The following is a 27,389-nucleotide window of genomic DNA, read 5'->3' as shown; positions in this document are numbered from 1 at the left end:
CTGTCTCAAAAACTAAGACAGAAAACTCCCAAGGTCTGGCCTCCACATACATGCAAATGTGTGTGTGTGTGCATACACACACACACACACACACACACACACACACACACACACGCACAAATGAAAGTAATACAACTATTCAAAAATAAAAGCTCAGCATAAAATTGGAAAGCTCACCATAGGCCCTGTACTTCCCAAGGCCCGGAATGCACTGTCTGCCCACTAGCCTTGGGTGTGTTTGGGAGACAGTCTGACAACCCACAGCATCAGCCAGACTTGAAATAGATGCAGTTAGCGGTCCATGGGGTTGATGAAGGGTGAAGGAGAGTGTGTTTCAGAGGGAATGCACACACATGAGAGTCAATCACCTCATTAACTCATTCTCTTCATGCTTAGATCATCAATTGACTTAGTCATATCTTTACAGGCAAAAAAGGAGCCAGTGACTATTTCAATGGGAGATGTAACTATTTTAGAGGCCATAAAATGTCAAGAGGAAAAAACACATTGATTTTCAAAACCAAAGATGTAGCTCACATAGGGAAATTCAGGATGAGATATTTGCTTGTCAACAGCTTTCTGATGACCTCATCTGAATCCAGATAGGAAAGCCAGTGTGCTAGTGATGCGGTTTGAGATGGCTGAGAAGACGTTTGTAAAGGCAACTAGCGGTTTTAGCTGAACTGAGTGCCCACAGGGAGTGTGTGCCTCCCAAGTGTGGGCAGACGGGTTCGCAGCACACTTTCCCACATAGTTCAGACTTGAGGTCCTGCTCAGAACGTCAAGCACACACTGGTTAATTAGCTTCATTGCAACTGCAGCTTCCCCAACTGGTGAATCAACATGTCTGCATTATGGTCACCTTCAGGCTAAATTCTCCATGTGCTCTCGGGATGCCTGACTTCTGCATTCCCTAATTAACTGCCACCTAAGTGCTGTTTAAATGGCAGCTGCATAGATCATTTCTAAAACCCCAGCTGGCACCAGGGTGACAAATCGTGCTAAGCCGAGAGATTTTCCTAAGAGGGTGAAGGTGAGCTCCTTTCTCTCCAAAGTTCATTTGGCTTTGGGAGCTTTGAAGTCAGAGACTTCTGTAATGGAGGCATTTAAATTGTCACGTCCGGTCTCTCATCTGCCAGATAGGTAGTGACCTGTCATAGATGCTCTGTGCCTCCCACTGTACATTTGTCCAGAGTGCACACTCTCTTCTATCTGTAAGCTGAGCTTTCTCTTCCTCTCTGCCCTCTCCCTCCTGGCCTCTCTCATGTTCTGAACAATCAAAAGATCCATACCCTGGCCTAGAGGAGGCTCAGTGAGTAAAATGCTTGCAAGTGCCAATACGGACTTGTATCCTCAGAAACCGCAGTAAAAATAAATGCTGGACATGGTAACATGTGCCGGTAATCCCAGCACTGTGGGAAGTTGAGACAGGTGGATCCCTGAGGATACTGTCTAGCCAGCTTAGACTACTTTCTGTCTCAAAAACTGCTGTGGCATCTGAGGTACAACAAATGGGGTTGTTCTCTGCCTTCCATGCACCTGTATGTATGTGGACCACACACACACACACACACACACACACACATCTGTAAACAACCAGCTCTGCCAGCTCGCTTGTGTCACTCTGCCAGTCAGCTCTGCTCTTGTATGCTACACCCACCCCGTATCCTCTAGTCAAGGACAGAGCTCCAACAGTGACCCCCCCCCCCTGTCATGCATCATCAGATTAAAAGTAGCTCGAAAACAACTAGCATTTAAACAAAATGCTCCCCAAACAACGCTGAGATGTTACAGCTCCCGCTGGCCACTGTCTTCTTACTAATCTGCTTCACGGCAAACTCAAACTGCCTTTGCCCACCTGCCACCACGCCTGCTGTCTTCCCCTCTGGCCATGCTTTCTTGAAACCTTGTCACCGCACCCTCAGAGCATCCCTGAATCTGCTGTGTTGCTAAGATTTCTCAAAGGCCTTCCTTTGCAGAGCCCTAAACCTCATTGACTTAAATTGGTGCTGGGATTAAGTTGACCCCACTGGCTTTCCAGCCTTCTCTAAATCATTTCCTTCCCTTAGCTTCCATTACACCCTTTCTCTGCGTCTCCTTCCTGGGCAGCTTCTTCTCAAACACCATGGCCTTTGCTCATGACTCTTCTTTTCACATAAATTTGCAGTATCCCGAGCTCTGTCTTCAGATAGAGTCTCTCTAGGGTCTGCTCATGGCATTTGTAATGATTTCAACTGGTCTTATGGCCTTGTTCATGGCTCCCCACTCACTAGGCAGCTTGGTCCTTCCTCTTGAATGCCAAAATCATGTATCTACTTACCAATACTTAGACTCCCCTTGAATTCTAAATAAGCACCTCAGACCTCCCAGTCTCTCTTCTCTGACGTCCTTCCTTCTAGTAAAAGGGCATGCCTCCATTCACTCAGTTGCACTAATCAAAAATCTTAGAGTTACTCATTCATATCCAACCCCTCAACAAACTCCTGGGTCTGCCTTCAGAATGTGCCGGGGATCCCAGTGGGTCTCACCACACCTGTCAGAATCCCCTCTTGGCCAGACACTTACTGCAGGCATCTCCCAGCAGGTCTCCTTGCTCAATTTTGCCCCCGTTTCTCAAAAACTCCCCAGAGCATCCCTTTAAGTAAAAGTCAGCCCTTGAGACTTTCTTGCCCTTGGGATAAATTCCACAGCCCTTGCCACGACCAACAAGGAAGCCCCAACTGAAGCTGATTTTGGATCAGTGACCTTGCCACATCCTCATCGGTTGCTGTGGGGACATGGCTTTTTCACTGGGACCATTGCTGCTGGCTTTCTCATCACCCATAATGCTCTCCTGCTCTTTGTCCAGCTACCAACAATGTCTTTCTGCTAGTTTTCCACTACCCACAATGCTCTCCTACATTACTCACATACCCACTGCTTTCTTCACATCTCTGCTCAAATGTCACCTGTCAAATAAGCCTTCTTATGACCTTCTAAAGCCTGTATCTCTTTTTATTTCCCTTTGTAACTTAAGTCCTCGCCCAAGTATGTTGTCATTTGTTCATTTTTCCCCTGCCTACTTGACTTTAAATTTTAAGGAGATCAATTTCATTGGTGTTGAATATTTTTCAATGTTTTGTCACCAAAATTGAGTACTATGCCATGCCTGGCTCCTGGTAGCATCCAAATAGATATTCATTACTGAAATATTTAATGAATAAGGGAAGAAATGATCCCCTACTTGGAGAGCCTTCTAATATGTGAGTCTGGAGTTGTGGCTCAGTGGTAGACTATTATGTACAAGGTCCATCATTTGACCCCAAAATCAATAAATGAATAAGTAAATGAATCAAATTTACAGAAATTTTAAGAACTGAGGTATGAGTCATTTCCAGCACATGAAAATGTATGTAAGAATATTTATGGAGAGGATGGAAAGATGGCTCAGCAGTTAAGAGCACTGCCTGCTCTGCAAGAGGACCCAGGTTCAATTCCCAACACCCACATGGCAGCTCACAGCTATCTGTAACTCCAGTTCGAGGGGATCTGACACCCTCACACAGACAAATGTGTACTTAAAATAAAAATTAAATTAAAATATCTTTTCAAAAAAAAGAATATTTGTAGTTCAATAGTTGAGAGCACCTGCTGCTCTTCCAGAGGATCTGAGTTCAGTTCTCGGTAGCCATGTAGGTTGCTCTAGTTGTCTGTAACTCCATCTTCAGGGGATCCTATACCTTCTTCGGCTTTGGGGGGCATTTGCACCTACATGGTGTACACTCACACAGACACATAAAATCATCTTATAATTCTTTTATTTAAAAAAGAATGTTTTAAATAGAACTGTACCTTAGTGGTTATGCAGAGGAGTTAATCTTTTTGTGACCTGTGTGCTTATCAAATTCTACTTGTTTTTCCTCATTTTATATCTTCCTCTCTGGTCTTTGCTCCATTAGGGATGTATGAAGAAAGTGCTTGTTTGAGCTTGCAACTAGGTTCCTATTTCATCAGCGGGCATGTCTTTCAAGCAATCTACCTCAGTAAGAAATGTGGTGATGTTTTATTTGTGCTCTAACAAATAACACTTAATCTGGGGATCAGAGGACAGAGGCAGCCACTGGGTTAGACATAGAGGCCAGACAGTGGTGGCACACAAGCCTTTAATCCTGTCACTGGCGGGGGCGGGGCGGGGAGCAGCAGAGATCTATGTGGATCTCTGTGAGTTCAAGGCTACACCAGGCAGTGGTGGCACATGCCTTTAACCCCAGGATTTGAGATCTCATGTCTTTGCTTGGTAAGGACACACGCCTTTAATCCCAGGAAGTGATGGCAGGAAGCAGAAAGGTATATAAGGCATGAGGACCAGGAACTAGAGGCTTTTGAGCAGTTCAACTGAGACCCACAGGGGTGAGGACTCAGAGGCTTTCAGTCTGAGGATTCGTGGAAACAGGATTGGCTGAGGAGTTGGCGAAGTGAGGTTGGCTGTGGCTTATTCTGTTTCTCTGATATTTCAGTTTTCACCCAGGTTTTTTATTAATAAGACCATTTAACAATCCGTCTTACAAAGAAATGTCTCATTGGCTTCCAATGAAATCTCTGGCTCCAGAAGCAGGCAGACTTCCTCACCTGACACAATGTCCAGACACACACACACACACACACACACACACACACACACACACACACACACACACACACACACGAGGGCAAGGAAAGGAAGTGCTGTGGGTTCCCTGTCGTCACGTGTAAACTTCTGGAGACCACAGACCTGCTTCCACAGCCCTTGACACACTCACTGAGCATCAGAAGTCCTGTGTTCCTGAGACCTGAGGTAACTGCCTTTCACTCCTGTCCAACACCTAGAGACTCACTGACGAAGAAAGGAACGTGCATGGGGTCAGCAGAGGGCAGGTTTAACTTTGAACCAGGTCTTCAAGAGCTGTTTGACCTGAAGCTGGTTGCTTGACCTCCTTCAGCCTTCATTTCTCCAAGGTTCTGATAAGACCTTCCCAGCCCACACTCCTGTGTTGGTTATACACTGCCCTGTAGGTAACACAGACATGCAGCTCAACAACCTCAACTCCTGCTGGTGAGAGTGTGGGGTTGACAGTCTGGAGAGGACTGGGCTGGGCAGCTGTGGTCTCAGCTAGAGTACCCTTTGTCCTGCAGGAGGTGATAGGACTCAAGTCCGTGAGCTCCCTGAGTAGAAGGAGTCTTGTCCCTCATAATGCCTCAGGTTATCACAGATTTGATCCCAAAAGCATTTGGCAGGCTTCCAGAGGAGCCACAGAGTCCTACTTTAAAACTGGATCAGAGCTCCGCCCCCTGCTTTCCTGTCCCTTCACCCTTCTCCACTCTCATTAAGTCTCTTTGTTCCTCAACAGTCTTGCTTCCACTCTCAGGTCATACATACATACATGCATGCATACATACATACATACATACATGCATCTATCTATATATGATCCAAGAACCCCAAATGATAGAAAACATATTATTTGTCTTTCTGAGACTTGGTTAATTTACTTAATGTTATTATCTCCAGTTACATCATTTTCCTGCAAACAACATTACTTTCCTCTTTATGACTAAAGAAGAACCCCATTGTGTAGATACAGCACACGTTCTTCATCTGTTCCTCTGGTGCCAGATATCTAGGACAGACAGATAAATAACAATCATTGTTAATGTGCTCAACCTATAACATATTTTGATGAAATGTCCTTAAATGACAATATAATCTTCAGTAAATATATACAGTCAACTTTTAAAAATATAATTTTGTGTGTGTGTGTGTGTGTGTGTGTGTGTGTATGTGTGTGTGTGTGTGCACACATGTGCACCACAGTACAGGAGGTCACAGTACAACTTGTGAGAATCAGTTCCCTTTCCTTCATGTGGGTCCCAGGAATAGAACTCAGGTCCTCAGGCTTGATGATAAGTGCCTTTTATGTGCTAATCCATCTCATCAGCCTGACATTAAAGTAAAATAAAAGTTTGCCGGGCGGTGGTGGCGCACGCCTTTAATCCCAGCACTCGGGAGGCAGAGCCAGGCGGATCTCTGTGAGTTCGAGGCCAGCCTGGGCTACCAAGTGAGCTCCAGGAAAGGCGCAAAGCTACGCAGAGAAACCCTGTCTCGAAAAACCAAAAAAAAAAAAAAAGTTCAAGAGCACATATACTACACACATGCAGAAGCATATCACACACACACACACACACACACACACACGTTTCTTGTCCACATATTTCAGTTACATGCAGATTAGAGAGCTTCTGGCTTGTGCCCTGGAGACCAGTCAGTGTGGTGGTATTCTAATTGTACTGAAATGTGATTTTGATTGTATGTTAATAAATAAAGTTGCCCGGGGGTCAGAGCTATTAAGCCATAGACAGAGTGTGGCGGTGGTGGCACACGCCTTTAATCCCATAGATCTCTGTGTGTTCAGGGATACAGCCAGCATTGGAGACATATGCCTTTAAGACCTAGGGGGCTGTACATTCAGACAGTGACGAGGCAGTCATGTGTTTGGGTTTACAACCAATGAGAAGGCAGAACAACATACTATAAAAAAAAAAAAAACGAACAGACAGGATATAGCTCTCTTTCGGGAAGCTGGGACACCGCAGGTGGAAGGGTGAGATTTTAGCTCTGAGCTCTGACCTCTTGGCTCTCTCTTTTACATTGTTTCTGTGTTTCTTATTTAATAAGACTGTTGATTACATCAATATCTGGTGCCCAACGTGGGGCACGAACCCACGACCCTGAGATTAAGAGTCTCATGCTCTACCGACTGAGCTAGCCGGGCAACTTTATTTATTAACATACAATCAAAATCACATTTCAGTACAATTAGAATACCACAAGTCAGCCAGATTAATGTCACATCAGAGAGAGACATTGTTCATATACTATGCTGTCCACAGAGACAAATAGCTATGGTCCTATGACATAAGACCTGGTCATGAGAGAAAGACAGTATTACATACACAGCCTTGGCACCCAGGAGTTCAAACTCATTTCCAACTACGCAAACTCAAAAAGATCAAAGATCAAAAACCAGGCATCCTGGGACTTGAGACAGCACATTGGTGGGACCTAGAGGAACAAGGGTGAGAAGAAGGAGGAGGGCAGCTGGAGCTGCTGTCTGCTTGTTGGCATATGGGCTTGGGTGGACCACTGAGTCCCATTTCAGCTCGCTACTGGCCTTGGACCACCTACGCTGGCCGGGCAGAGCCTCCCGGGCTAAGGCGTCCATGGGTCAGGACAGGGCAGAGGTGGCTGCATCCGCCACGGGGGTCACAGGACTGATCATGAGAGCGCTTGTCCTGTCATTGCATTGCAGCTCCAGAAACTAAAACGGTCACTTTCTTTCAAGACCAAGAGCTTGCGGAGCAAAAGCGCTGACGACTTCTTCCCGAGAACCAACAGTGATGTGAAATTGCAAGCTGACCTGCTGGCCAAAGCCAGCCCGGGCCCCAGCCCGGGCCCCAGCCCAATACCCATCCCTGGAAGCCCTGCATCCATGCCCACCAGGGCTGGCCTGCACCCCGGCAGCAGCAACAAGGCCCACACCTTTCAGGAGCATGTCTTTAAGAAGCCCACCTTCTGTGATGTCTGCAACCACATGATCGTGGGTAAGACCCCCTTACAGCTGTAACGCCCCTGGGAAGCTGAGTGAGAGCTGGGTGCCCAGGTTCAGGGACCCATGGACCAACTCTGAGCTTCAGAGAGTTAGATACAAGAGGGCCCATGTCCGGGAGTGGTTCTGAGGAAGAGGACTTGTAAAAAGCATAGGGAAGCAGGGCCAGGTGGAGGGAGAAGTAGTTTGGGATACAGATGTAGCCAAGGCATCAGCTGGCACCCTCTACCAGGAGCCTGGTGCCCTTTCACCTTGTCTGTGTGTGGCCCATGTACACCTTCCTGAGTCTGATATGCCAGGTGGGCAGAGGAGACCTGAAATGTTTGTGTCTGTCATCACTGAAACTGGACACATAAGTGATGGCCAGTGTGGCCAGGAAGGTGGAATGCTCTATGATCCCCTTACCTTTGTCAAGGTCCAGTTAAGGGGTGTGTCAGTGTAAAAGAGAATCAGAGACCATTTATTCTAGAGCCAAGTATTAGTGGCCATGGTCCAGGAAACACAAATTTAGATTACCCCAAATACCATGCTTTGATGTTTCATGAAGTTTTTAGAGTAATAGAACAATGAAAGTTATAAATCAAGGGATTTTTTTTAAAAATGCATGGATGGGATCATCAGGTAGCCATGTTACAGAAAAGCAGGGAGGTCTCAGCCATCAAGCTCAGGTGTCATCAATGACATGCTCAGCCTTTGGGTTAGTGGAAGTTTAAGGTCATCGTAGGGTCCAGAAGTTATTTACCTCCAAGTCTCACGAAGCTGTCAGGTCAAACACAGAGGTGGGCAATCGGTGACTAGGGAATTAAAGGTCCATTTGTCTCTGGACCTGCAATAGCCCAGCTCCCTGAAGCGACAGAGTGTTGGGAGGTACAGCTGTGCATCGGCACAGCTTTGGTTCTGGGCCCTTCCACTCCCAGGTGGGATGTTCTAAGTCAGAAGCGACATCCATCCCACTGCCATGAGACCTGTCCACCTCTTCAGACAAGGCTTACTGCCTCACACGCTCTGTTTTTACTCTCCACTCTCCCTGTTCTTTCTCCAAACAAGCCACATTGAGAAAACAAGGTTTGTATCAATCAAGAGATTTCCACCATAACACCCCTTAATGATCCTGAAATCCCCGCACTAAAACATCTTTCAGTTCTCATTTGAGCACCTTCAAATCAGACAGAGCCCGACTGACCAAGACACCATGAGGTAGTTAGTTGTATCTTTTCTTGTCCTTGTCCTTTACTCTTGCCTTAAGCCAGAGGCCCAGCCCTATCATTCATTCTCCTAGCAAGGACAAGAAGCGGAATGCAAGCACCTTGAGTTCTTGAGCCAGAGGTGGCTCACTGGGACTCCTGATGAATTCCTTTGGCTGGATAAATTCAATGAGAAACCCCACAGTCAGGAGGGTGGAGAAATACCATTTGACATTTCCAGCCACCTGGAAAGAGGCATGGATGAAGACATGGAGAATGGGGTCAGCAATCTGATCCAATGCTTAGGTCACCTTTGGACTTTTCAACCTCCTTCCTGGTAGATGCAGCTCGTTCTTGGAGTTCCCACCCACTCACACCTCCATTTGACCATGATGTGGCACCCGGCTGCCAGTGTGGGAGACTGGGGGGTCCCTTCGTGTTCCCTGCTCAGAGTACGTAGGTAGCCTGCCTCCTGCTTGGTTTTCTTGAATGCCTCCTTTCTGAATCCCCTGCGTCACTTTCAATTGCCACCAGGCCTTTTCGAGGTACTTCTATTCATAACCCTGAAAGAGGTGATGAACATCTATTTTAGATCTCACTGTGATGCATGTGAAAAGACAAGGAGCATGTGTTTTTAAGAATGAGTAATGTAAATGCATTCACCTCTGAGGAATGTCACAGCCATTACCCTAATGGGCTTCTCAGGGCACCTCAAATACAGCAACAATTTTATAAGACTCCACACTAAAGAAGGTTACACTGTGCTTCTGTCTGAATTAAATTTATATTGTAGCTGCCTTTTTAAAAAATTATGTCTATGTGTTGTTGGGAGGGGGCATGTGCACATGCCTGCATGTGCTCACAGAGGCCAGAGCTGGGATTACAAGTGGCTGTGAGCCTCCTGATGTACGTCCTGGGAATGGACCTTGGGTCCTCTAAAAGAGCAGCAAGTGTTTTTAACTGCTGAACCACCTCTCCAGCCCCACACATCTGCCTTTTAAGTTATTTTTAATTTTGAAGACAGAGTCTCATGTATCCCAGGCTGGCCTAATTATCTCTAATTAGGACAGTCTTAAACTTCTAATCATGCTGCCTTCCTTCCACCAGAGGACTGGGATTACGTTTGTGCCCCCACACCTGGTTTTATAAGGATCAAACCCAGGTCTTCATGAATGCTGAAGAAGCACCCTAGGTGCCTTTTTCATTGAAATCCTTTTTTAAATAGTGGGAGGAGGGGTGGCATGTGTGTGTGTGTGTGTGTGTGTGTGTGTGTGTGTGTGTGTGTGCATGTAGAGGCTGGAGATTGACTGTCAGGTCTTATCTCTAGCACTACCCTTAGTTTTGAGGCAGGGTCTCTCACTGAACCTGGAGCCCACCCTTTCTGCTAGGCTGGCTGGCCATGGAGCTCCAGGAATCTGCTTGCCTTATCCCAACACCTCTCCAGCACTGGGGTTTTATATATATATATATATATCTGCCACTGTTCCTAGCTTTTATATGGGTGTTGGGGGTCCAAACTCAGGTCATCTTGCTTGCTGTACAAGAACTTTTTACCCCCTTAACCATTGGTTCTCAACCTGTGAACAACCCCTTTGGGATCTAATGACCGTTTCATAGGAGTCACCTAAGACCATCAGAAAACACAGCTATTTATATTATGATTCTTAACAGTAGCAAAATTTCAGAAGTAGCAATGAAAATAACTTTATGGTTGGGGGTCACCACAGCATGAGAAACTGTATTAAAGGGTTGCAGCCTTAGGAAGACACCCTGAACCATCTCCCCAGCCTTACAACTTTTTCATCTTTAAAAACAATAAGGAAAATAGAAAAATAGTCAACAAGTTGTCCTGATCTTTTCAAGGATTTAACAAAGTAAACTAGTTTGAGGAGAGCAGGGAAAGGACTGAAAGACGTGAGGTGGAACAGAAATGATGTGAGAGGCTTTGTGGAAAGGAAGAAGAGGTGATTGACATTCTCCTCCCTCTCTGGGTTTCTGAGACAGAAGTACACTCATGAGTGGTTTTGTGAGACACCTTAGGTGTGCCTTGTTGACAACTGTCCTTAAAGTTACCAAGGTCACATGTCCACCAGGGGAACACTGACCAGCGGAGACAGGCTCATAGCTGACCATCTGTTGCAAGTTCCTTTGCCTCAAACTTGATGCCTGAGGTGCTTCCTGCTGAGCTGGCCCCACACCCCATGCGTTAAGCAGTCTAAGCCATGACCTCTAGTCAGTCTATAATCTTGCCTCTAAGGCTCGCTACTCTTCATTCCCACCTATGGGGTGGGGGTGCTGTGGATGAATTTCAAAAAACATTTCAGTATAATATTTTAGTTTATTCTTTGAGAATTTCATACATGCAAAAATATATTTCAATCATATTCACCCTCCTCCAACTCCTTCCAAATCCTTTCTCTCTCTCTCTCTCTCTCTCTCTCTCTCTCTCTCTCTCTCTCTCTCTCTTTCAATTTTATGTACTTTTATAAAAACCTTGCTGTGTCTAATTAGAGCTGGCTGTATCTAGAGGTGTAGCCATCCACTGCAGCATGGGTAACCCACTAGTACCATACAACTGTAGGGTGTGAAGAAACGCTGAAGGGAGACCCCAGGCTCAAGTAGGATGCAAGAACAAAGAGCGTTTATTATACCAGCATGCATGTGGGGTCGTTCACCTGTACAAAATGGCGACGACCCCAAGAGGGACATGTAGGTTCCTTTTAAGCACAGCCAAGGGGGAGTTTCAGGGTCAGCTATGTAACTGGTTTAAGCAAGTAGGAATCGCATTAGTATATTTCTAATTGGCTGAGGTTTAGTCTTATCATTTTTGGACACATCTGCACAAGCTTGGACGTGACTCAGAAGGGGCTGCTGGTGTGTCCTTGAGATATTGTGAGGCTGACTTAGGTCCTCTGTGTTTGTTCTCTCCCTCCACCCTGAATGTAAGGGCCTTGTAGATAAATGTCCCTTTGTTGGAAAAGACACCTATTTGCCCTTCTCAGAGAACTGGAACCTAAATTCAGCTGTGAAAGTAGGAGAGTTTAACCCCTTCACCACTAAAGAAAACAAATTCTTTCTCTCCTAGCCATCGTCAACTGTCAGTCACTTCTCAGCTAGGAGTGGAAGCTCATGTGCCCCACCCCATCCATACATCTTTTGCAGGTCTTGTGCAGAGACCAGAGGCTGTTAGTGAGTGCTATAGTCCTTTGGTGTCTCCCCATGCTCTAGCTCTTCCAATCGCTCTACCTTCTCTTCCTCAATGTTCTCTGATACATGGGGGTAGAAAGTATGATATAGTCTCACCTCTTTAGGCTAGCTCCTCCTACAAAAATTGGTCACCTATTCCAGCCAATGATAGACAACCCAACCTTTCATAGAAATGTGAGAGAAGCAAGCAGTCATGTGTGCCTGTGAACTCCAAAGATGAATGCCCTGCCTCTGTGGCAACAGGACTCAAGACTAAGTCTTAGATGGAGAGAATTATGAACTGACCAAGGTCTTTGGTAGAACACCTCTTTTCCTCCAAGTAGATAATCTCCAGAAAGCTATAAGACTTGACAAGGAGAATGAGGGTCAGAGGACCATTTTTGTGTATATCACCTAGTGGATTCTGCTTGATAGTGAATTGAGAATTAGCAATGGCTCACTCAAGGGAGCATTGAGCCAATGTGACAATGCAATAGGTCAACTTGTACTTTTATGTGGAATGTGTGTGTGCGAGTGCATGCTCATGTGTGTGCATGTGTATTTTCATATGTGTAAGTGCGCTTATGGAGGCTGAGGTCAATATTGGGCATCTTTACTCTCCAGCTTATTTTTTGAGTTTGGCATTAAACCTGGAACTTAAACAATTTGGCTAGACTGGCTGGCCAGCATGCTCTAGCAACCTCCTGTTTCTGTATCCCCTGTGCTGAGATTACACCACCATGCCCAGCTTTTTCATGGAACATAAAACGCATGTTCTTAATATGACTAACTCCAGGCATGGGTCTGTTCTGTCAATTAAGGAGATTTTTTTTCCTACAAGTCCCAAGCTTTCTGTTTATTGCTAGATAGATACCATGTTTCTAAGACTATTTTAAATGAGTTTTAATGGCTTTAGCTGTAGTCTACTTAGAAGCATGGCATATTAAACAAACTCAGATTTTATGGACAGGTGGTTAGAAAAATTGTTGGATTTCCTTGCTTAAAATTTCAAGGCTCCTTATATGGTCACTGTAAAAAGAATCAATGGCTTTCATAACTGCCCAAGTTTTCCAGAAGGGAAAATAATAATAGTGTTGTCTTAGGTAAGGGTGATTGTGAGAGTGGTTAGTTGTACGGGGTGCCCTTTCAAGGAGCCCCAAAGAACAGACAAAAGAAGGCACTAAGTGAGATGCAGTCTTATCCAGGTCTATGTCAGACCCAACCAACTAAAGAGTCCCACCAGAGACAAGGGATTTCCCTGTACACATCCCATCACCCAGTCACAGGCCGTGGTTGCTCTGGGAGGAAGGGGGAATGTGGCATCCAGAAAATAAGGATCCTATTTGGTTAAGATTAATTATCTTACAGAAAAAGTGAAAATGGTGCCTTAGCAGTGAATGATCACTGCACCAGCACAAACAGGATATGAGCAAGCCACCAATAGGATCCACCATGCCCATCATAATTCATCAGCAGGATAGCATCCTTTGCTGAGAGTGCATTTAAGGTGCAGCAAGACTCTGATGTTGATAGACGCATCATCGTTCTAATAAATCATTTGACATCAGGAAACACTACCATACACCCAAGCCAGACCTTTCTGCTAGGTTCTTGTCTGACCATTAGTTTAACCATTTCATTACCTATTCTGAATGTACCCCACTGCTCTAGATATTAACCAATTCTTCAGTGGAAAAAAAAACATATGTACATATAAACACAAAACAAAATTTAAAAAGGAAAAGCAGTGCATGTGCACTGAATAATTGGGGTTTTCGGGGGGTGAGAACAGCCAAACAGAGATCAAAGGGAATATCTAAAATCAAATATAAAGTCTGTGTATTCTCACAGGGAAAGAACCTCAGGGGCATCTGTGGTCATTTAAGTGAACAATTCTTTAGGGCTTTACAACTTCTACACAAGAAAATACAAACACCTCTAAAGCCTTCCTGGAAATATACGAAACAGAGGCCTCCTTCAGCAGTACCACGATGTTTCTGAGTGCCATCCCTTTGAAAGGGTAAAGTCCTGGCCCACTGACACAGTGAGAACACGGGACAACAGGCAGGAATGCTGACCTGTGGCCATTTGTCCCTGTCCTGTCTCAGACAACCTACTCTCCATAGAAAGATCTGGATACTGTTTTCTCAGCTCGTTTTCTGCATTCCAGCATTTGACATCTGAAAGTCCTTCCTTACCGCTCTGTCCCTCCATCGAGCCAATCCAAAATCCATTGAGACCTAATTAAAATGTATCTGCCAGTTCTGTGGCAAACACTTGTTACCTCTGAAATTTCATGTCATTTCTCACAGCCCAAACTTGGGTAAGTTCCTTGAAGATATGATCAGTTCTGATAGCATGCAATGCCCAGTTCTGGGTGTCCTATCTGATGGGGCTATTCATCTCTGCTATCCACAACTTAACTGCTTCACTAACCTTACAGGACACAAATGCAAAGCAATGCTCTCTCCATCAGAAGCCAATTTTCCTACCATGTTTTCCCATCTAGTCCCTTCTAAGAGAATCATGTTGCAGCTGGACAAAGAATGTTAAGTGAAAGAAAGCAGAACCAGGGCTGGAAAGATAGCTCCACCATTCAGAACCAGGGCTGGAAAGATAGCTCCACCATTCAGAACCAGGGCTGGAAAGATAGCTCCACCATTCAGAACCAGGGCTGGAAAGATAGCTCCACCATTAACTGCTTTCCATGCAAGCATTAGGACCTGAGTTCAGTCCCCAGGACCCATGGACAAAGGCCAGATGTGGTGGCGCATGCTTTTAGTCTCTGTGTTGGAGAGGTGGAGACAGGAGGGTCTTTGGGGTTTCCTGATCAGACAACCCAGACTACTCGGGCACTAGGCTCCAGATGAGTGAAAGATTCCAACTCAATAAATAAATTAATTAAATTTTTAAAATTAAACCCGAAGCTGACCTCTGACCTCCGACCTCCACACACATACAAGGTTGTGTGTGTTGGGGGAGGGGGATGAACAGAGAAATGGGGATGGTATGGCAATCAAGGTAGGAGATTGCAGCTGTTACTAAAAACTCTCCCTTCTAAGACCCCTGCTTCCCTGATGCCTGATGCCACTTGGTTACTAGTGAATACATTTCAGTGTGTCTCTCTGTCTAGTAAACACAGTTTGGAGGACCTTTCAATTCCTACAAAGGTAATTTCATTGAAATGTTATGAAGATTTAAATCTCAAGCTCAATGATGTTTTCAAGCAGAACGTTTGAGAATGTGCGTGGCTGGTACCCAGTACCTTTCCACTAAAAGCAGAAAGCACAAAATACTTTGAAAGCTGCATCTCCTATTATTTTTCTGATGCTGCCAACAAGTATGGATTTAAAATGTCTCTCTGATTATGTCAAAGGCTGAGGAAATGGCTTGGTTGATAAAGTGTGTGTCACACAAGCATGAGGACCCACATTCCAATTCTCAGCACTTACGTAAAAAGCTTGGCACAGCTACACATACCTGTAACCCCAGCACTGGAGAGGCACAGTCAGGATGCTCCGGGGCTGGCTGGTCAGCGAGCCTTTTGGAATTAATGAGCTCTAGGTTTGGTGAGAGACCTTGCCTCAAAAATTAAAGTGCAGAGAAATAGAGCATGACACTGAAATCAACCTCTCTCTCTCTTTCTCTCTCTCTCTCTCTCTCTCTCTCTCTCTCTCTCTCTCTCTCTCTCTTTCTCTCTCTCACACACACACACATAACACATGCACACACACACACACACACACACACACACACGCACACGCACACGCACACGCACACGCACACATTTCATCAGAAATAGATATGGATTAGACAGCCAAGGAGACATAGAAATACTGGCTATGGACAAACAGTTTTTTGTGGGACCATGTAGGCCTACATGTTGTCATTTTGAAGAGGCAAAATCCTTGGCCCACTGCCTAAAGAAAAACCAGTAAAAGAGGAGGTCGAGAGGGACTCTCCATTATAGTGTCTTCTTGCTCTGCCATAGATAATGTGTTTCCTGTGGAAAGTTCTAGATACTATTTTCTGACTGATCCCAAGTCTAGTGAGGACTAGCTAAAATCTATCTTCCAGTTGTTAGGGATAATCTACTTTCTCTGATTTCCATGCCATTTCTCAGATAGCCTAGACTTTGATAAATTCCTAGAAGATATTTTCAGTTCTAATATGTGTGCCTATCATCACAGCAACTGCAAGGCAATCCCCTGACACACAACATTTAAAAAACAGTAGTGAGGGGAGCTGGAGATACAGCTCAGTGGGTAGAATGAGCACCCACTATGCATAGCATCCTGGGATGGATCCCCAGTGTAATATGAAATGAACACAGTAGGCTCCCCTGCAATTCCGGCACTTGGGAAGTGGAGGCAGGAGGAGCAGAAACCCCAGGTCATTCTCAGCTGTCTATGGAGTTCGAGAACAATCAGGAGTACCTGAAACTCAGCCTTAAAAAAGGTGTAAGTGAATGGGGAAAAATGGTTTCCAAACTTACTAAAGAAAACTGGGTTTTACCACAAGAATATGGGAATATCCCTGGGCTATCAGACCCTACCCAGCTCTAAAAGAAAATTGGCACAGGGGCCTGGCTTCCTCATCTCCCATCTCTTCTCTGTTACATGCTTTAATGCAAATTTGCACAGTGCACAAAGGTCCTCACAGATATACCTTTTGCTGTGAGTAGAATCCACGCCTAAGAAAGATGCCATACTAGTCTATCTAGCCGTTAGTGATGGATTCCCTGTTACAGCTTGTCCACTTTTTAATATGTGCTCACTGGGATTAACTTTCAACTTTTTGTCATGTTTTGTGGTTATTCTTTGATAATTTCATACATGTATGCGATCATTCTTATCACTCCCGACCTTATCAGATGTCCCTCCCATTCTTGTCACCAGCCCCCCTTGCCACCAGCTCCAGACCTTTGGCCATGGTCATGTCCTTTTGTTTTTCTTTGTGGCCCACTGAGTTTAACCAGAGCTGCCTGGGTGCCCATGGCGTGGGACTCTCCAATGGAGCTTGGTGGGCAACTCTGGGCTCTGCTGTGTGCTCTTTTAAAAGCAGACATGATGGAATTTTATATGGGTTTTTGACTGAACTTTTCTCTTATTCTTAAATTGGATTTCTATCTGTTGTGAAGTATTTGGCTTTCCTGGGCTGATCAGATGGCTCACAGGGCAAGAAGCACTTGCCACCAAGCCTGATACCTTGAGTTTGAACTCCAAGATTCACATGGTGTTAGGAGAGAACTAATTCCAGCAAGTTCTCCTTTGACCTCTACACACACACACACACACACACACACACACACACACATACACACACACATACACACACACACATACACACACATACACACACACACACACACACACATACACACACACACACACACACTAAATAGATAGGTAGATATCAAATTAAATATTTAATTGAAAGTAATGAAGATGAGCCTCTCATCCCCTCCTACTGTGTGTGTGTGTCTACACACGTGTGCAAGTTCTGTATGCAGCTTGAGTTCTATTCTTTTAATGATTGCCTTGGTTTCAAAATATTTGAATGTTCTTCTACTAATAACTATACCCATTCCTTATTGTACATTTCTCAAGTATTTAGCATTTTGATTAAAAGTAAATGTAGTATTATCCCAGGTATATTTACCAAACTCTTAATCCTAATTTTACACCTACCAACGGCGTTTTCTAGACTTTACTGGGTTTTTGTTTTTGTTGTTGTTTTTGTGGGGTTGGGGATTGAACCCAGGACCTCCAGCATGCTGAACAAGAGTTCTACCACTGAGCTACAGCTGGAGACCCATGTTTTGTTGTTACTGCAATTTTCTACAATCCCTGCCCCTGGCTGAGAGTGAGCTTAAGGTGTATATACATTTCATAACATCACATTTTATACATCTCAAGCTCTCAAGCATTTCTAGTTTTAAATGATTTCTCAATTCACCACCTGTTTTATTATCCTTAAAAATGTGTCTCCTGGCTGTTCAGGCTACATTTGCAGTAATGTTTCAAAAAGGAAGCTAGAAACCAAATACATGTGGGAGTGAATGTGAAGAGCCCCACATGCTTGGTAGATGGGGCACATTCATGCAGGTCTCACTTAATGTCTGTCCCTCGTGTGTTCTTCCACTACTTCTCTGTCTGTTGCTCTTCCTGAAGTTACTAACATGTTCTCTCTCCATATGTTAGTCTAGAAAAATCTGAAAATTTAGAAACTTTTGCTTTATGTAATGAAGTCAATCTTGCCCTCCTTTGCTTCTGCTAAAGATTTTAATCATGAAATTTTATTTATTTACTTGTTTGTTTGTTTGTTTTTGTTTCACCAAATATTGCTCCAGGTTGCTGACAAATTTTGCTTTTGACTCTTTTGTTGAGATATCTGGTTTCCCTGGGTTGTCAGCCACAAACTGGCGCAGACGCTGTTTGTGGTTGGTTTTTACCTGTTTAATGACCTTCAAAGCGTCTCTTGACTGATGGCATAGTGGGAAGGAGTGAAGGACATCATCTTGGTAACTTGGTCACCGAGAATCAGCCAATGACTCATGTGACAACATGCATCCCAGAGAGTGGAAGTTGGTGTGCCCAGCTCCCTGTGGTGTCCCCAACTACAGTTAAGCTTGTCACTTGTCCAGTGTGAACTGGTAAGTGATTAGAAGAATGGACACATGAGCATTCAGCCAATGAGGAACATTACTATCAGAATTAAGCTTGTTGTTATTTCAGTGGCGCACAGAGCAGTGTTCATAATCACAAAGCAGAACTGTGGGTAATCACAGTAGTCATTGTCTGAGAAGCCCTATCTTCATGTCAAACAATGCAAAAGCTTCATAAATTCAAGCAAGGAAAGTGAGAGAAAAAAAGATAGAAGCTGTTTAGAAAGGAGAGAGAAGATGCTTTGCCCTGTGAATATACAAAGCTGTGAGCCTTCCTCCATGAAAGATTCCAGACAGAGGACTTCAACGGGACCTCAGTGGCCTCCCAAGACAAACAACCTCACCTATGCAGGTGATCAGAAGTGAGTGCTCTAAAACCACATCACTGGAGGGAGATATCTGAGCCCCATTTTGGTATCATTTAGGGATAAATCAGAAATACAGAAGAGCTGTCAGAATCTGTTCCCTCCATAACATTAGTCATACTTCTACATGTTTCCTAAGTGTGTTTCCCCTACCTCCATGCAAGCTGATATTCTGGGTCATGGAAATGGCCTTCAGTCCTATCCTTTAACATCTCATGATAAGAATCAGGAAGGCTGCCTGAGGAGATGGTATGGTTGATAAAGGCTTGATCTGCAGGAATGAGGACCTGAGTTCATTCTCCATAACCCAAGTAAAAAAGCCCTGTGTGGTGGTGTGCACACATAGTTCCAGTTGTCAGGGAGGCCTGGGGCTCAGTGGCCAGCTAGGCTAGCCAAACTGGAAACCTCTAGACTATCTCAACAAGGCAGACAGTGAGAAAAGAAATGTGAGGTTGTCCTCCAGCCTATACATACAGAGAGAGAGACAGAGACAAAGACAGACAGAAAGAGAGAGAGAGAAAGGAGAAGGGGGAGGGGAGGGGAGAATGGGTACAGGATACAAAAGGTCAAGTTACAAAACAAGGGTCTTCACAGGCACGCACAGCTCTTCTTGGGAAAGTACAAACTTCCAATTTTCCAGACACTGCCGTTATCTTAGCCATGTAAGAAAAATGTGGATGTCCATTCCTGCAAACTGTTTGTTTTATAAGTAATTAATTGACTGGAGTTTTAAGTGGCCAAGTTTGGAAAGAGGGCCTAAAACAGAAGTGATGTACGGGAAGGAAACTGTCCCTCACACTGTAGATCACAGTGCTCCTAGTGCCTTGAGGGGTGTTTGAACCACAGTGCAGAGGTGTTCTTTCGAGAGAGTGATGCTGTTCTGCCCCAGAGAAGATCTGGGTCTGAAGTAAACCTTAGCTAAAATAAGGAATGCCTAGGAAGAAGGCTTCAGTGCATAAATAACCAACCAGAGAGAGGAGGGTGTATGGTCATTCAGGACAAAGTCTGGTTAAATATGCAGAGTAGCTTACCATCATTTACCACCTAGACAGAACACAAACCACAGCACACATACCCTGAATACACCCTCTTTCCTACAGTGTTTCATCCTAGTTTCTTTTTATTCTATCCAGAATTCCCAGGGCAGAAGGACAGGAGGAAGGGTCAATCAAAGTGGAGCTGGGGGAGAAGGGACAGGGAGAGAAGGCAGGCACAGCCAGAGTGGCACTGGAAGAGTCTGCCAGCTACCAGTGTGGCAGAGCCTTTGTGCTTGGCCTCTGCTTCTGGCCAGAGGTTCAGATGAAGCCATGATGAGTGTTAAGAGGCTGCTTGCTTCTGACTTATGAATAATTCCAGATCTGAGGCTGATAGTGTACAGGGAGAGGGCATCACCTCCAGCTAGCCATACTGGGGAACTCTGTTGGAGAAAGTGTCTTACACAGCCATTCAGTTGCCATAGCAGGCACTGATCCACTGACCTACTTTAGGATGATCCCTAAGGATATGCAGTAACAATAGACATGACATCATAATCGACAGAACTGGGTCAGCAGTATAAAACAGAGCAAGTCCATACATCTGGGGCTTAAAGCCTCCTGAGGTCAGGGGTGGGGAGAAGAGAACCCATGACTAATCCTATTGAAGTATTTTCCCTATCACTTATTCAACACTGCCCAGCCACCCGGCATAGAAACAAAGTGCAGATCATGCCTGGAAAGAAAATACAGATGCCTACAGCTCCTTCCCATGCTGTGTCTCAATAGCATGACAGTGAACATGTACAGATGGGCACATAGAATTGCATGTCCATGTTCATGTGCATATACACCACATGGACACACACACCTCCACCTCCAGTCAGGGAAGAGGTGTGTGTGTGTGTGCTGGTGTACGTAGGTATACGTGCATGTACATGCATATATTCGTGAAGGACAGAGGTAAACTGCAGATGGCATGGCTCGGGTGCTGTTTACTGTGTGTGTTGTTTTTATTTTTATTGCAGTTATTATTTGTGTGGGTGTTTGTATGCACACGCGCGTGCGCGCGCGCGCGCACACACACACACACACACACACACACACACACACACACACACACACACACACACACGCAAGCCAGGGCACATGTGTAGAGGTCAGAAGACATTTGCAGGAGTCAACTTTCCCCTTCTGCCATGTGGGGCCTGGGGACAGAACTCAGATCGAGCTAGCTCACCAGGCACCTTTACCTGATGAGCCATGTCTCCGGCCCAGCCACCTTGTGCTTTTGAACCTGGGTCTCTCAGTGACACCTGGGGCTCACTAATTGGGCCAGGCTGACTGGGATCCCCTTATCTCTGCCCCCTCCGTGCTGGTATTACCAGTGCCAGGCACCCTTGCCTAGATTTTCCTGTGGGTGCTGGGGGTTGAGCTCGGGTCCCCATGCTTCCCTTTACCAACTCAGTTCCCAGTCCTGTGTCATCAGCTTCCTGCACCACAGAACTTCTTTCCATCTGCCCCTTGGTCCACTCTGTGTTGGTGACTGGTCCCTCTCTTCCAATCTGTGTCCCCTGGTCCACTCTGCTGGTGACTGCCCTCTCAGAAGCAAGCGAACATCACATTACTGCTCATCTCAAGGGTGCTGACCCTACTTTGCTATCCAAAGAGTTATCCTCATGCTCCCGAGTTTGACGTGCTTGTTCTAATACCTTCCATAACTAACAGAGGTAAGGGCTCCGGCCCATCAGATTAACGCAAAGTGGATCCTCGCTCACGACTGATGTTCAGAGTCCATGTTAGAAATGATGAGCACTGAGAAGTATACAAAGAGGGGTAGGAAGTGGGGGGGAGGCCAAGATAGCTGAGTGGAGGAATGAGACAAGTCATTCCCCTCCTCTCAATCCTAGTGTCTTTAAAACAAGTTTGGAAACAGCTACAGTACTTCATAAAACTGGCTAATAGAAAACAACGCCTGAGAAAGTTGGTTTGTGGGTTATAAAACTGAAAAGCCTATCCATTATTAAATCTCCACACCAAGCATGGTGGTACACACCTGTGTAGATGTAACCAACCATCTTATTAAATAAGAAACACAGAACCAATGCAAAGAAGAAAGCCAAGAGGTCAGAGCTAAGAGCTGAAACCTTAACCTTCCTCCTGCGGTGGTCATACCTCTCCGAACCAGAGCTACTTCCTGTGTGTCTTTTTATAGTGTTTCTGTTCTGCCTTCTCATTGGTTGTAAACCCAACCACATGACCACCTCGTCACGGCCTGTCTGTATAGACCTCCAGGTTTTCTATGATTGGTATTGAGATTAAAGGCATGTGTATCCAATACTGGCTGTATCCCTGAACACACAGACTAGCTCTGCCTACCAAGTGCTAGGATTACAAGTGTATGCCACCACTGCCCTGCTTTCCTATGGCTTGCTAATAGCTCTGACCCCCAGGGCAACTTTATTTATTAACATACAAAAAACATTTTAATACAAATAAAATATCACCATACACCTGACCTCCCAGCTACACATGAGGGCTGAGGCAGAAAGGTCTCAAATTCAAAGTAAGCCTGGGCAACTTAGGGATTCACTGTCTCAAAAAAAAATTGTTAAAGGGGGCTGAGATGTGGCTCAATGGCAGAGCATTTGCCTGGCATGTGTGAGACTCTGGGTTCCATCTCCAGCACCGTAAAATTAAAACTAAAAATAAACAATAGCTTCATGTACGAAAAGAAGGCCTGCTATCAATCATATGCCCGATTTCTCTAAAAGCACCTTGGAGGAAAAGGACTGGTCATCTTACTCTTTGGCAAGCTAGACGAATAGAATTTCTCCAGCCTCAAGCTCCAAGAACAAGTCTGAAAGAAGCAAATGGCGTCAGAACGGGCTTTTGGAAGAGGGGGGCAGAAAACAGCAGCTGAGAGTGTGTCAATACCAGGGTCAAGCCATCAAGTCAAATGTCCCCCGATGAGCATGAGAACATGGCCATTCAGAGGACACCTCCTCTGGAAGCTTAAGCCAAACACACATCCCAGAAGAAACCCTGACCAGCCATGTTTCACATTATGAACTGATGGCCCCGGGGGTAGAGGCTGTGAACTCTAAACCCAGGAGGCCCTGCGCCAACCCAACTCTCACTGCTATTTTTAAAGGCAAGTGTGGGTGAGGGGTGAGGGAGGGAGAGTTTTTCCACTAGTCGTCAGGAACTGAAATAGGAAAGATCAACAGAGGCATTTATAAACAATGAATGCCATTAATTTTTTTAAGCTAGGACAGGGTTAGAGACAATGTTCTATAGGAAAGAATGGGGGACATAGGCAGGGGGAGATGGCCCAGGGATCTTCTCAGTGTTAATGGGAGCTTTCTGCTTGATTAATGATATTTCAAAGTCCTGGTGAGGGGCTAGGGGATGGCTCAGTGATTGAAGTGTTTGCTGTACAGGCAGCAAGAGAGGATGGAGTTGGGATTGATCCCCAGAACCCACATAAACACAGAGTAGATGTGGCAGGCATCCCACTTGTAATTCCATCAGGTGGATGGCAGAGACAAGGGATCCTCAAAGCAAAGTGGCTAGTTTAGGCCAGGCTTATTGGTGAGCTCTGGGTTCAACTGAGAAGCCATGCCTCAGTAAAGAGTGAAATTGAAGACTCCTACCTTAGAGTCTTCACACTTCGATTTCCTGGAAAATTTGGCCTAACTTGAGAGTTGAACTGAAAGTAGAGGAGATAGGAAGGTCATTTCTAATCAGCTTTTCCTGGGCCCCATGACTAGATGCAGCTGAGATAGCAAACCCATTCTTTTTCTTTCCTCTTAATGGAAACCTGTTGATTGATGCATAGGGTTTAGAGCTATCTAAAACACGATGCTCTCACTGCAAAGTTCCAGATCCTTCTAGTACATACCACAAGGAGAACAGGGAGAAGTCTAGGGCTCCTTTCGGGAAGGGTGAAAAACAGCAGGTCACAGAGAGCCTGAACTGAGCTGGGTCTGCTTAACATCAGTGTGGTTTGCCGGGAAGACCATCAAACCAGGAGGCTTTCACTAGGGTGGTGAGAATCAAAATCCTCCTGCATGCGCAGCCAGCACTTCCCCCATTGGGAAACCCCATCGTTCTTCCCTAAGATGCCATGGCCCATTCCCAGCAGTACCCAATGATGGGAACACCAAAACCCAAACTGCCCCCACAGTTCCTCTTGTTTCAACATGACCCTACTTTCCTAACTCCCCAAAAAGAATCCCACTTCCCTTCAAACGCATGCCCAGCAGTGTTTCCTATTACAAGGGAAAATACACACCTTGTGGAAAATGAGGAGATACGAATAAGCAAAACCAAACTGAAAAGGTTTATAAGTCTACCACCCACATGTTAGCAGTTTGCTTGGAGCCCGTGTCTGCCTTTTAATATGCATGTACATGCCTGTTTTAAATGAGTTTTCTAAAGATTGGGGGCTTTTTGCTCTGAGAATGACACTTTTTTCATTATATTGTGAACATCATGTCAGCCATTATTAATTTTAAAATTCTCTCACTGGCCAAAAATCTAGTTTGTTTATGGATGTACCAACTTTTGATTACTACTATCTAATTTTGTGATATTTGGGGTTTTTTTTCACATATCTCACTGTTATTAGTAAAGCTGATATAACTTTTTATTGCTAATTATTTGCAAACATGGTTATTTTCCTAAGACCCAATGCTGAAATTGAAAATTCTATAAGTTTCTGATGGTTAGAACAGAGATTGATACCAAGGAAATACTTGTCCCAAATTTACCTGGCAACAAGTGATGTCATTTCCTTCTCCTAGCTTCAGTGTGTGAGAGTATTCACCATGCCATACAACCAGTGGCTGTTTTGTTTGGTTTTTCTTTTCAATTTTTGCTTATTTGGTAGAGGGGAATGTAGCTTGAGTTTTCCTGCCTTGCCCACAGTCAGGTCAAATCTCTGTCACCCGCCAGTCCCACAGCCGCTCAGACCCAACCAAGTAAACACAGAGACTTATATTGCTTACAAACTGTATGGCCATGGCAGGCTTCTTGCTAACTGTTCTTATAGCTTGAATTAACCCATTTCCACAAATCTATACCCTGCCGCGCAGCTCGTAGTTTACCGGCATCTTTACATGCTGCTTGTCCTGGTGGGCGGCTGGCAGTGACTCCTTCTGCCTTCCTGTTCTTTTATTTCTCCTCTCTGTTAGCCCCGCCTATACTTCCTGCCTAGCCACGGGCCAATCAGTGTTTTATTTATTGACCAATCAGAGCAATTTGACATATAGACCATCCCCCAGCACAGCCAAGTGCAGACACCTGCACTCAGGCCCGTGGTCCTAATCATCCTCTATGAGGACCTTCTGGGTAAAGCCACGAGGAACCCGAGAACAGGCTCCGACAGGACATACAGAACATCCCACAACAAGGGAACAATATAGAACTTTATATCCTTTCCCATAATTCTTTGGTTACTAACTCTGCCATTTATTAAATGATTAATTTTCAAATCCATTTCTTTTGTTAGTTGTAGGTTCCTATCTTTGGATTATACTGTAGGCTCTTTATCTTTATTCCTTCAACTTGTAAGGACAGGACAGTTCATAAGTCCTATGTAATACCATTGATGTCACAGACAGTCTTCAGCCCCTCTCTCTCCACAATGTGTGTGTGTGTGTGTGTGTGTGTTATTGATTGGAGATCAAATCTCATTTAGTAAAGGCTAACTTTGAACTTTCTATGTAGCCAAGGATGACTTTCTATGTAGCCAAACTGTAGCTAGAGTTTTCCTGCCTTGCCCACAGTCAGGTCAAATCTCTGTCACCTGCCAGTCCCACAGCTGCTCAGACACAACCAAGTAAACACAGAGACTTATTTTGCTTACAAACTGTATGGCCATGGCAGGCTTCTTGCTAACTGTTCTTATAGCTTAAATTAATCCATTTCTATAAATCTATACCTTGCCACGTGGCTCGTGGCTTACCGGCATCTTCACATGCTGCTTGTCATGGCGGTGGCTGGCAGTGTCTCTTCCCACCTTCCTGTTCTCTCAATTCTCCTCTCTGTTAGTCCCGCTTATACTTCCTGCCTAGCCACTGGCCAATCGGTGTTTTATTTATTGACCAATCAGAGTAATCTGACATACAGACCATCCCACAGCATTGAACCCCTGATCCTCCTGACTCCACCTTTCAATTACAGTACTGTAAGCATGAGCTAGCACCCAGAGCCTCATGCACACTAGGCAAGCACTCTACCAACCATTATGACTAGATTTTTATGTGATCAATGTTAATCAATATTTTTGGTATACTGCTTTATCACAAAACTGTACTTATTAAGAATAAATAAGCTAGTGCTTAAATTTTCTTCAGATAATTTATTAGTTTTAACTATTAGTTTCTTACCCTATCCAAACTTTATTTCCAATAAGTTCTCCTAAATAAGCACCTGTCGCTTTCACCAAAAGTGAACCTGCTGCCTCACCAACATTTGGTGCATATTTCTTTCACTGCTGGTTGGGGGAGTCATTTTCACCAGACTCTGAATTCTTTCTTTGTCCTCTATCCCTCCCTCTCTCAAGCACTGAATTCTTTAAGATATTACTTGGCTCTTTCAATCCACACTATTGGTTATGTTGTCCATTTGTCCCAATATCAGCCATGTCCTGGTTTAATCACTTCTGTGGTTTAATAGGTTATTTTTCAAAAATGTTTTGCCGTTCTTGGGCACACACTCTTCCAGGTTTGTCTCGTTCATTTTAATAAGTTTTTATTTAATATACAAAGTAATGAGTTTCTTGGTGATGTTTGTTTATGTCTACATCATTATACTCTGTTGTTCATCCCTTCTTCTCTTCACTTTCCTCTCCCCAAGTAGCCCTCTCTCTGCTTCATGTCACACATATTCCACTATTCCATTCTGTTGTTCCCCCTTTCTACTCTTTAGACCCCTTCCTCCCTCTCTGGTCTACTTTCATTCACAGGGAGGTAGGTAGGTAGGTAAGTAGGTGGATGGATGGATAGATAGATAGATAGATAGATAGATAGATAGATAGATAGATAGATAATAGATGAATAGATCCATAGATGATAGATAGATAGATAGATAGATAGATAGATAGATAGATAGATAGATAGATAGACAGACAATAGAAGGATAGATACATAGATGATAGGTGATAGATAGATACATAGATATATAGATGATAGATACATAGATGATAGATAGATAGATAGATAGATAGATAGATAGATAGATAGATAGATAGATAGATGACAGGTAGATGATAGATGGATAGATACATAGATGATAGATACATACATACATACATACATACATACATACATACATACATACATGATAGATACATAGGTAGATAGATAGATAGATAGATAGATAGA

General features: G+C 44.5%; 1 protein-coding gene and 1 non-coding gene across 4 annotated transcripts in view; one reads left to right on the top strand and one right to left on the bottom strand.

Moving 5' to 3' along the window:
- The window catches only part of Stac (SH3 and cysteine rich domain), a 127,232-nt gene that overhangs the window by 43,040 nt on the left and 56,803 nt on the right, over positions 1 to 27,389 (top strand). Inside the window, exon 2 of one of the 3 annotated variants that reach the window (XM_076577219.1) lies at positions 7,326 to 7,617. The exons of 1 other annotated variant lie outside the window; for it this stretch is intronic. In XM_076577219.1, the coding sequence (XP_076433334.1) occupies positions 7,326 to 7,617 (292 nt within the window). The remainder of the gene's footprint in view (positions 1 to 7,325; positions 7,618 to 27,389) is intronic. One more of the 3 variants, XM_076577218.1, reaches the window with a different exon arrangement.
- On the bottom strand, positions 6,716 to 6,788 carry Trnak-cuu (transfer RNA lysine (anticodon CUU)). Its single transcript has one exon. It is a non-coding gene; the product is annotated as a tRNA-Lys (tRNA).

This window comes from Peromyscus maniculatus, chromosome 7, assembly GCF_049852395.1.
Source record: "Peromyscus maniculatus bairdii isolate BWxNUB_F1_BW_parent chromosome 7, HU_Pman_BW_mat_3.1, whole genome shotgun sequence".
Taxonomy (NCBI): Eukaryota; Metazoa; Chordata; class Mammalia; order Rodentia; family Cricetidae; genus Peromyscus; species Peromyscus maniculatus.
This window is presented reverse-complemented; position numbering and strand designations above follow the sequence as displayed.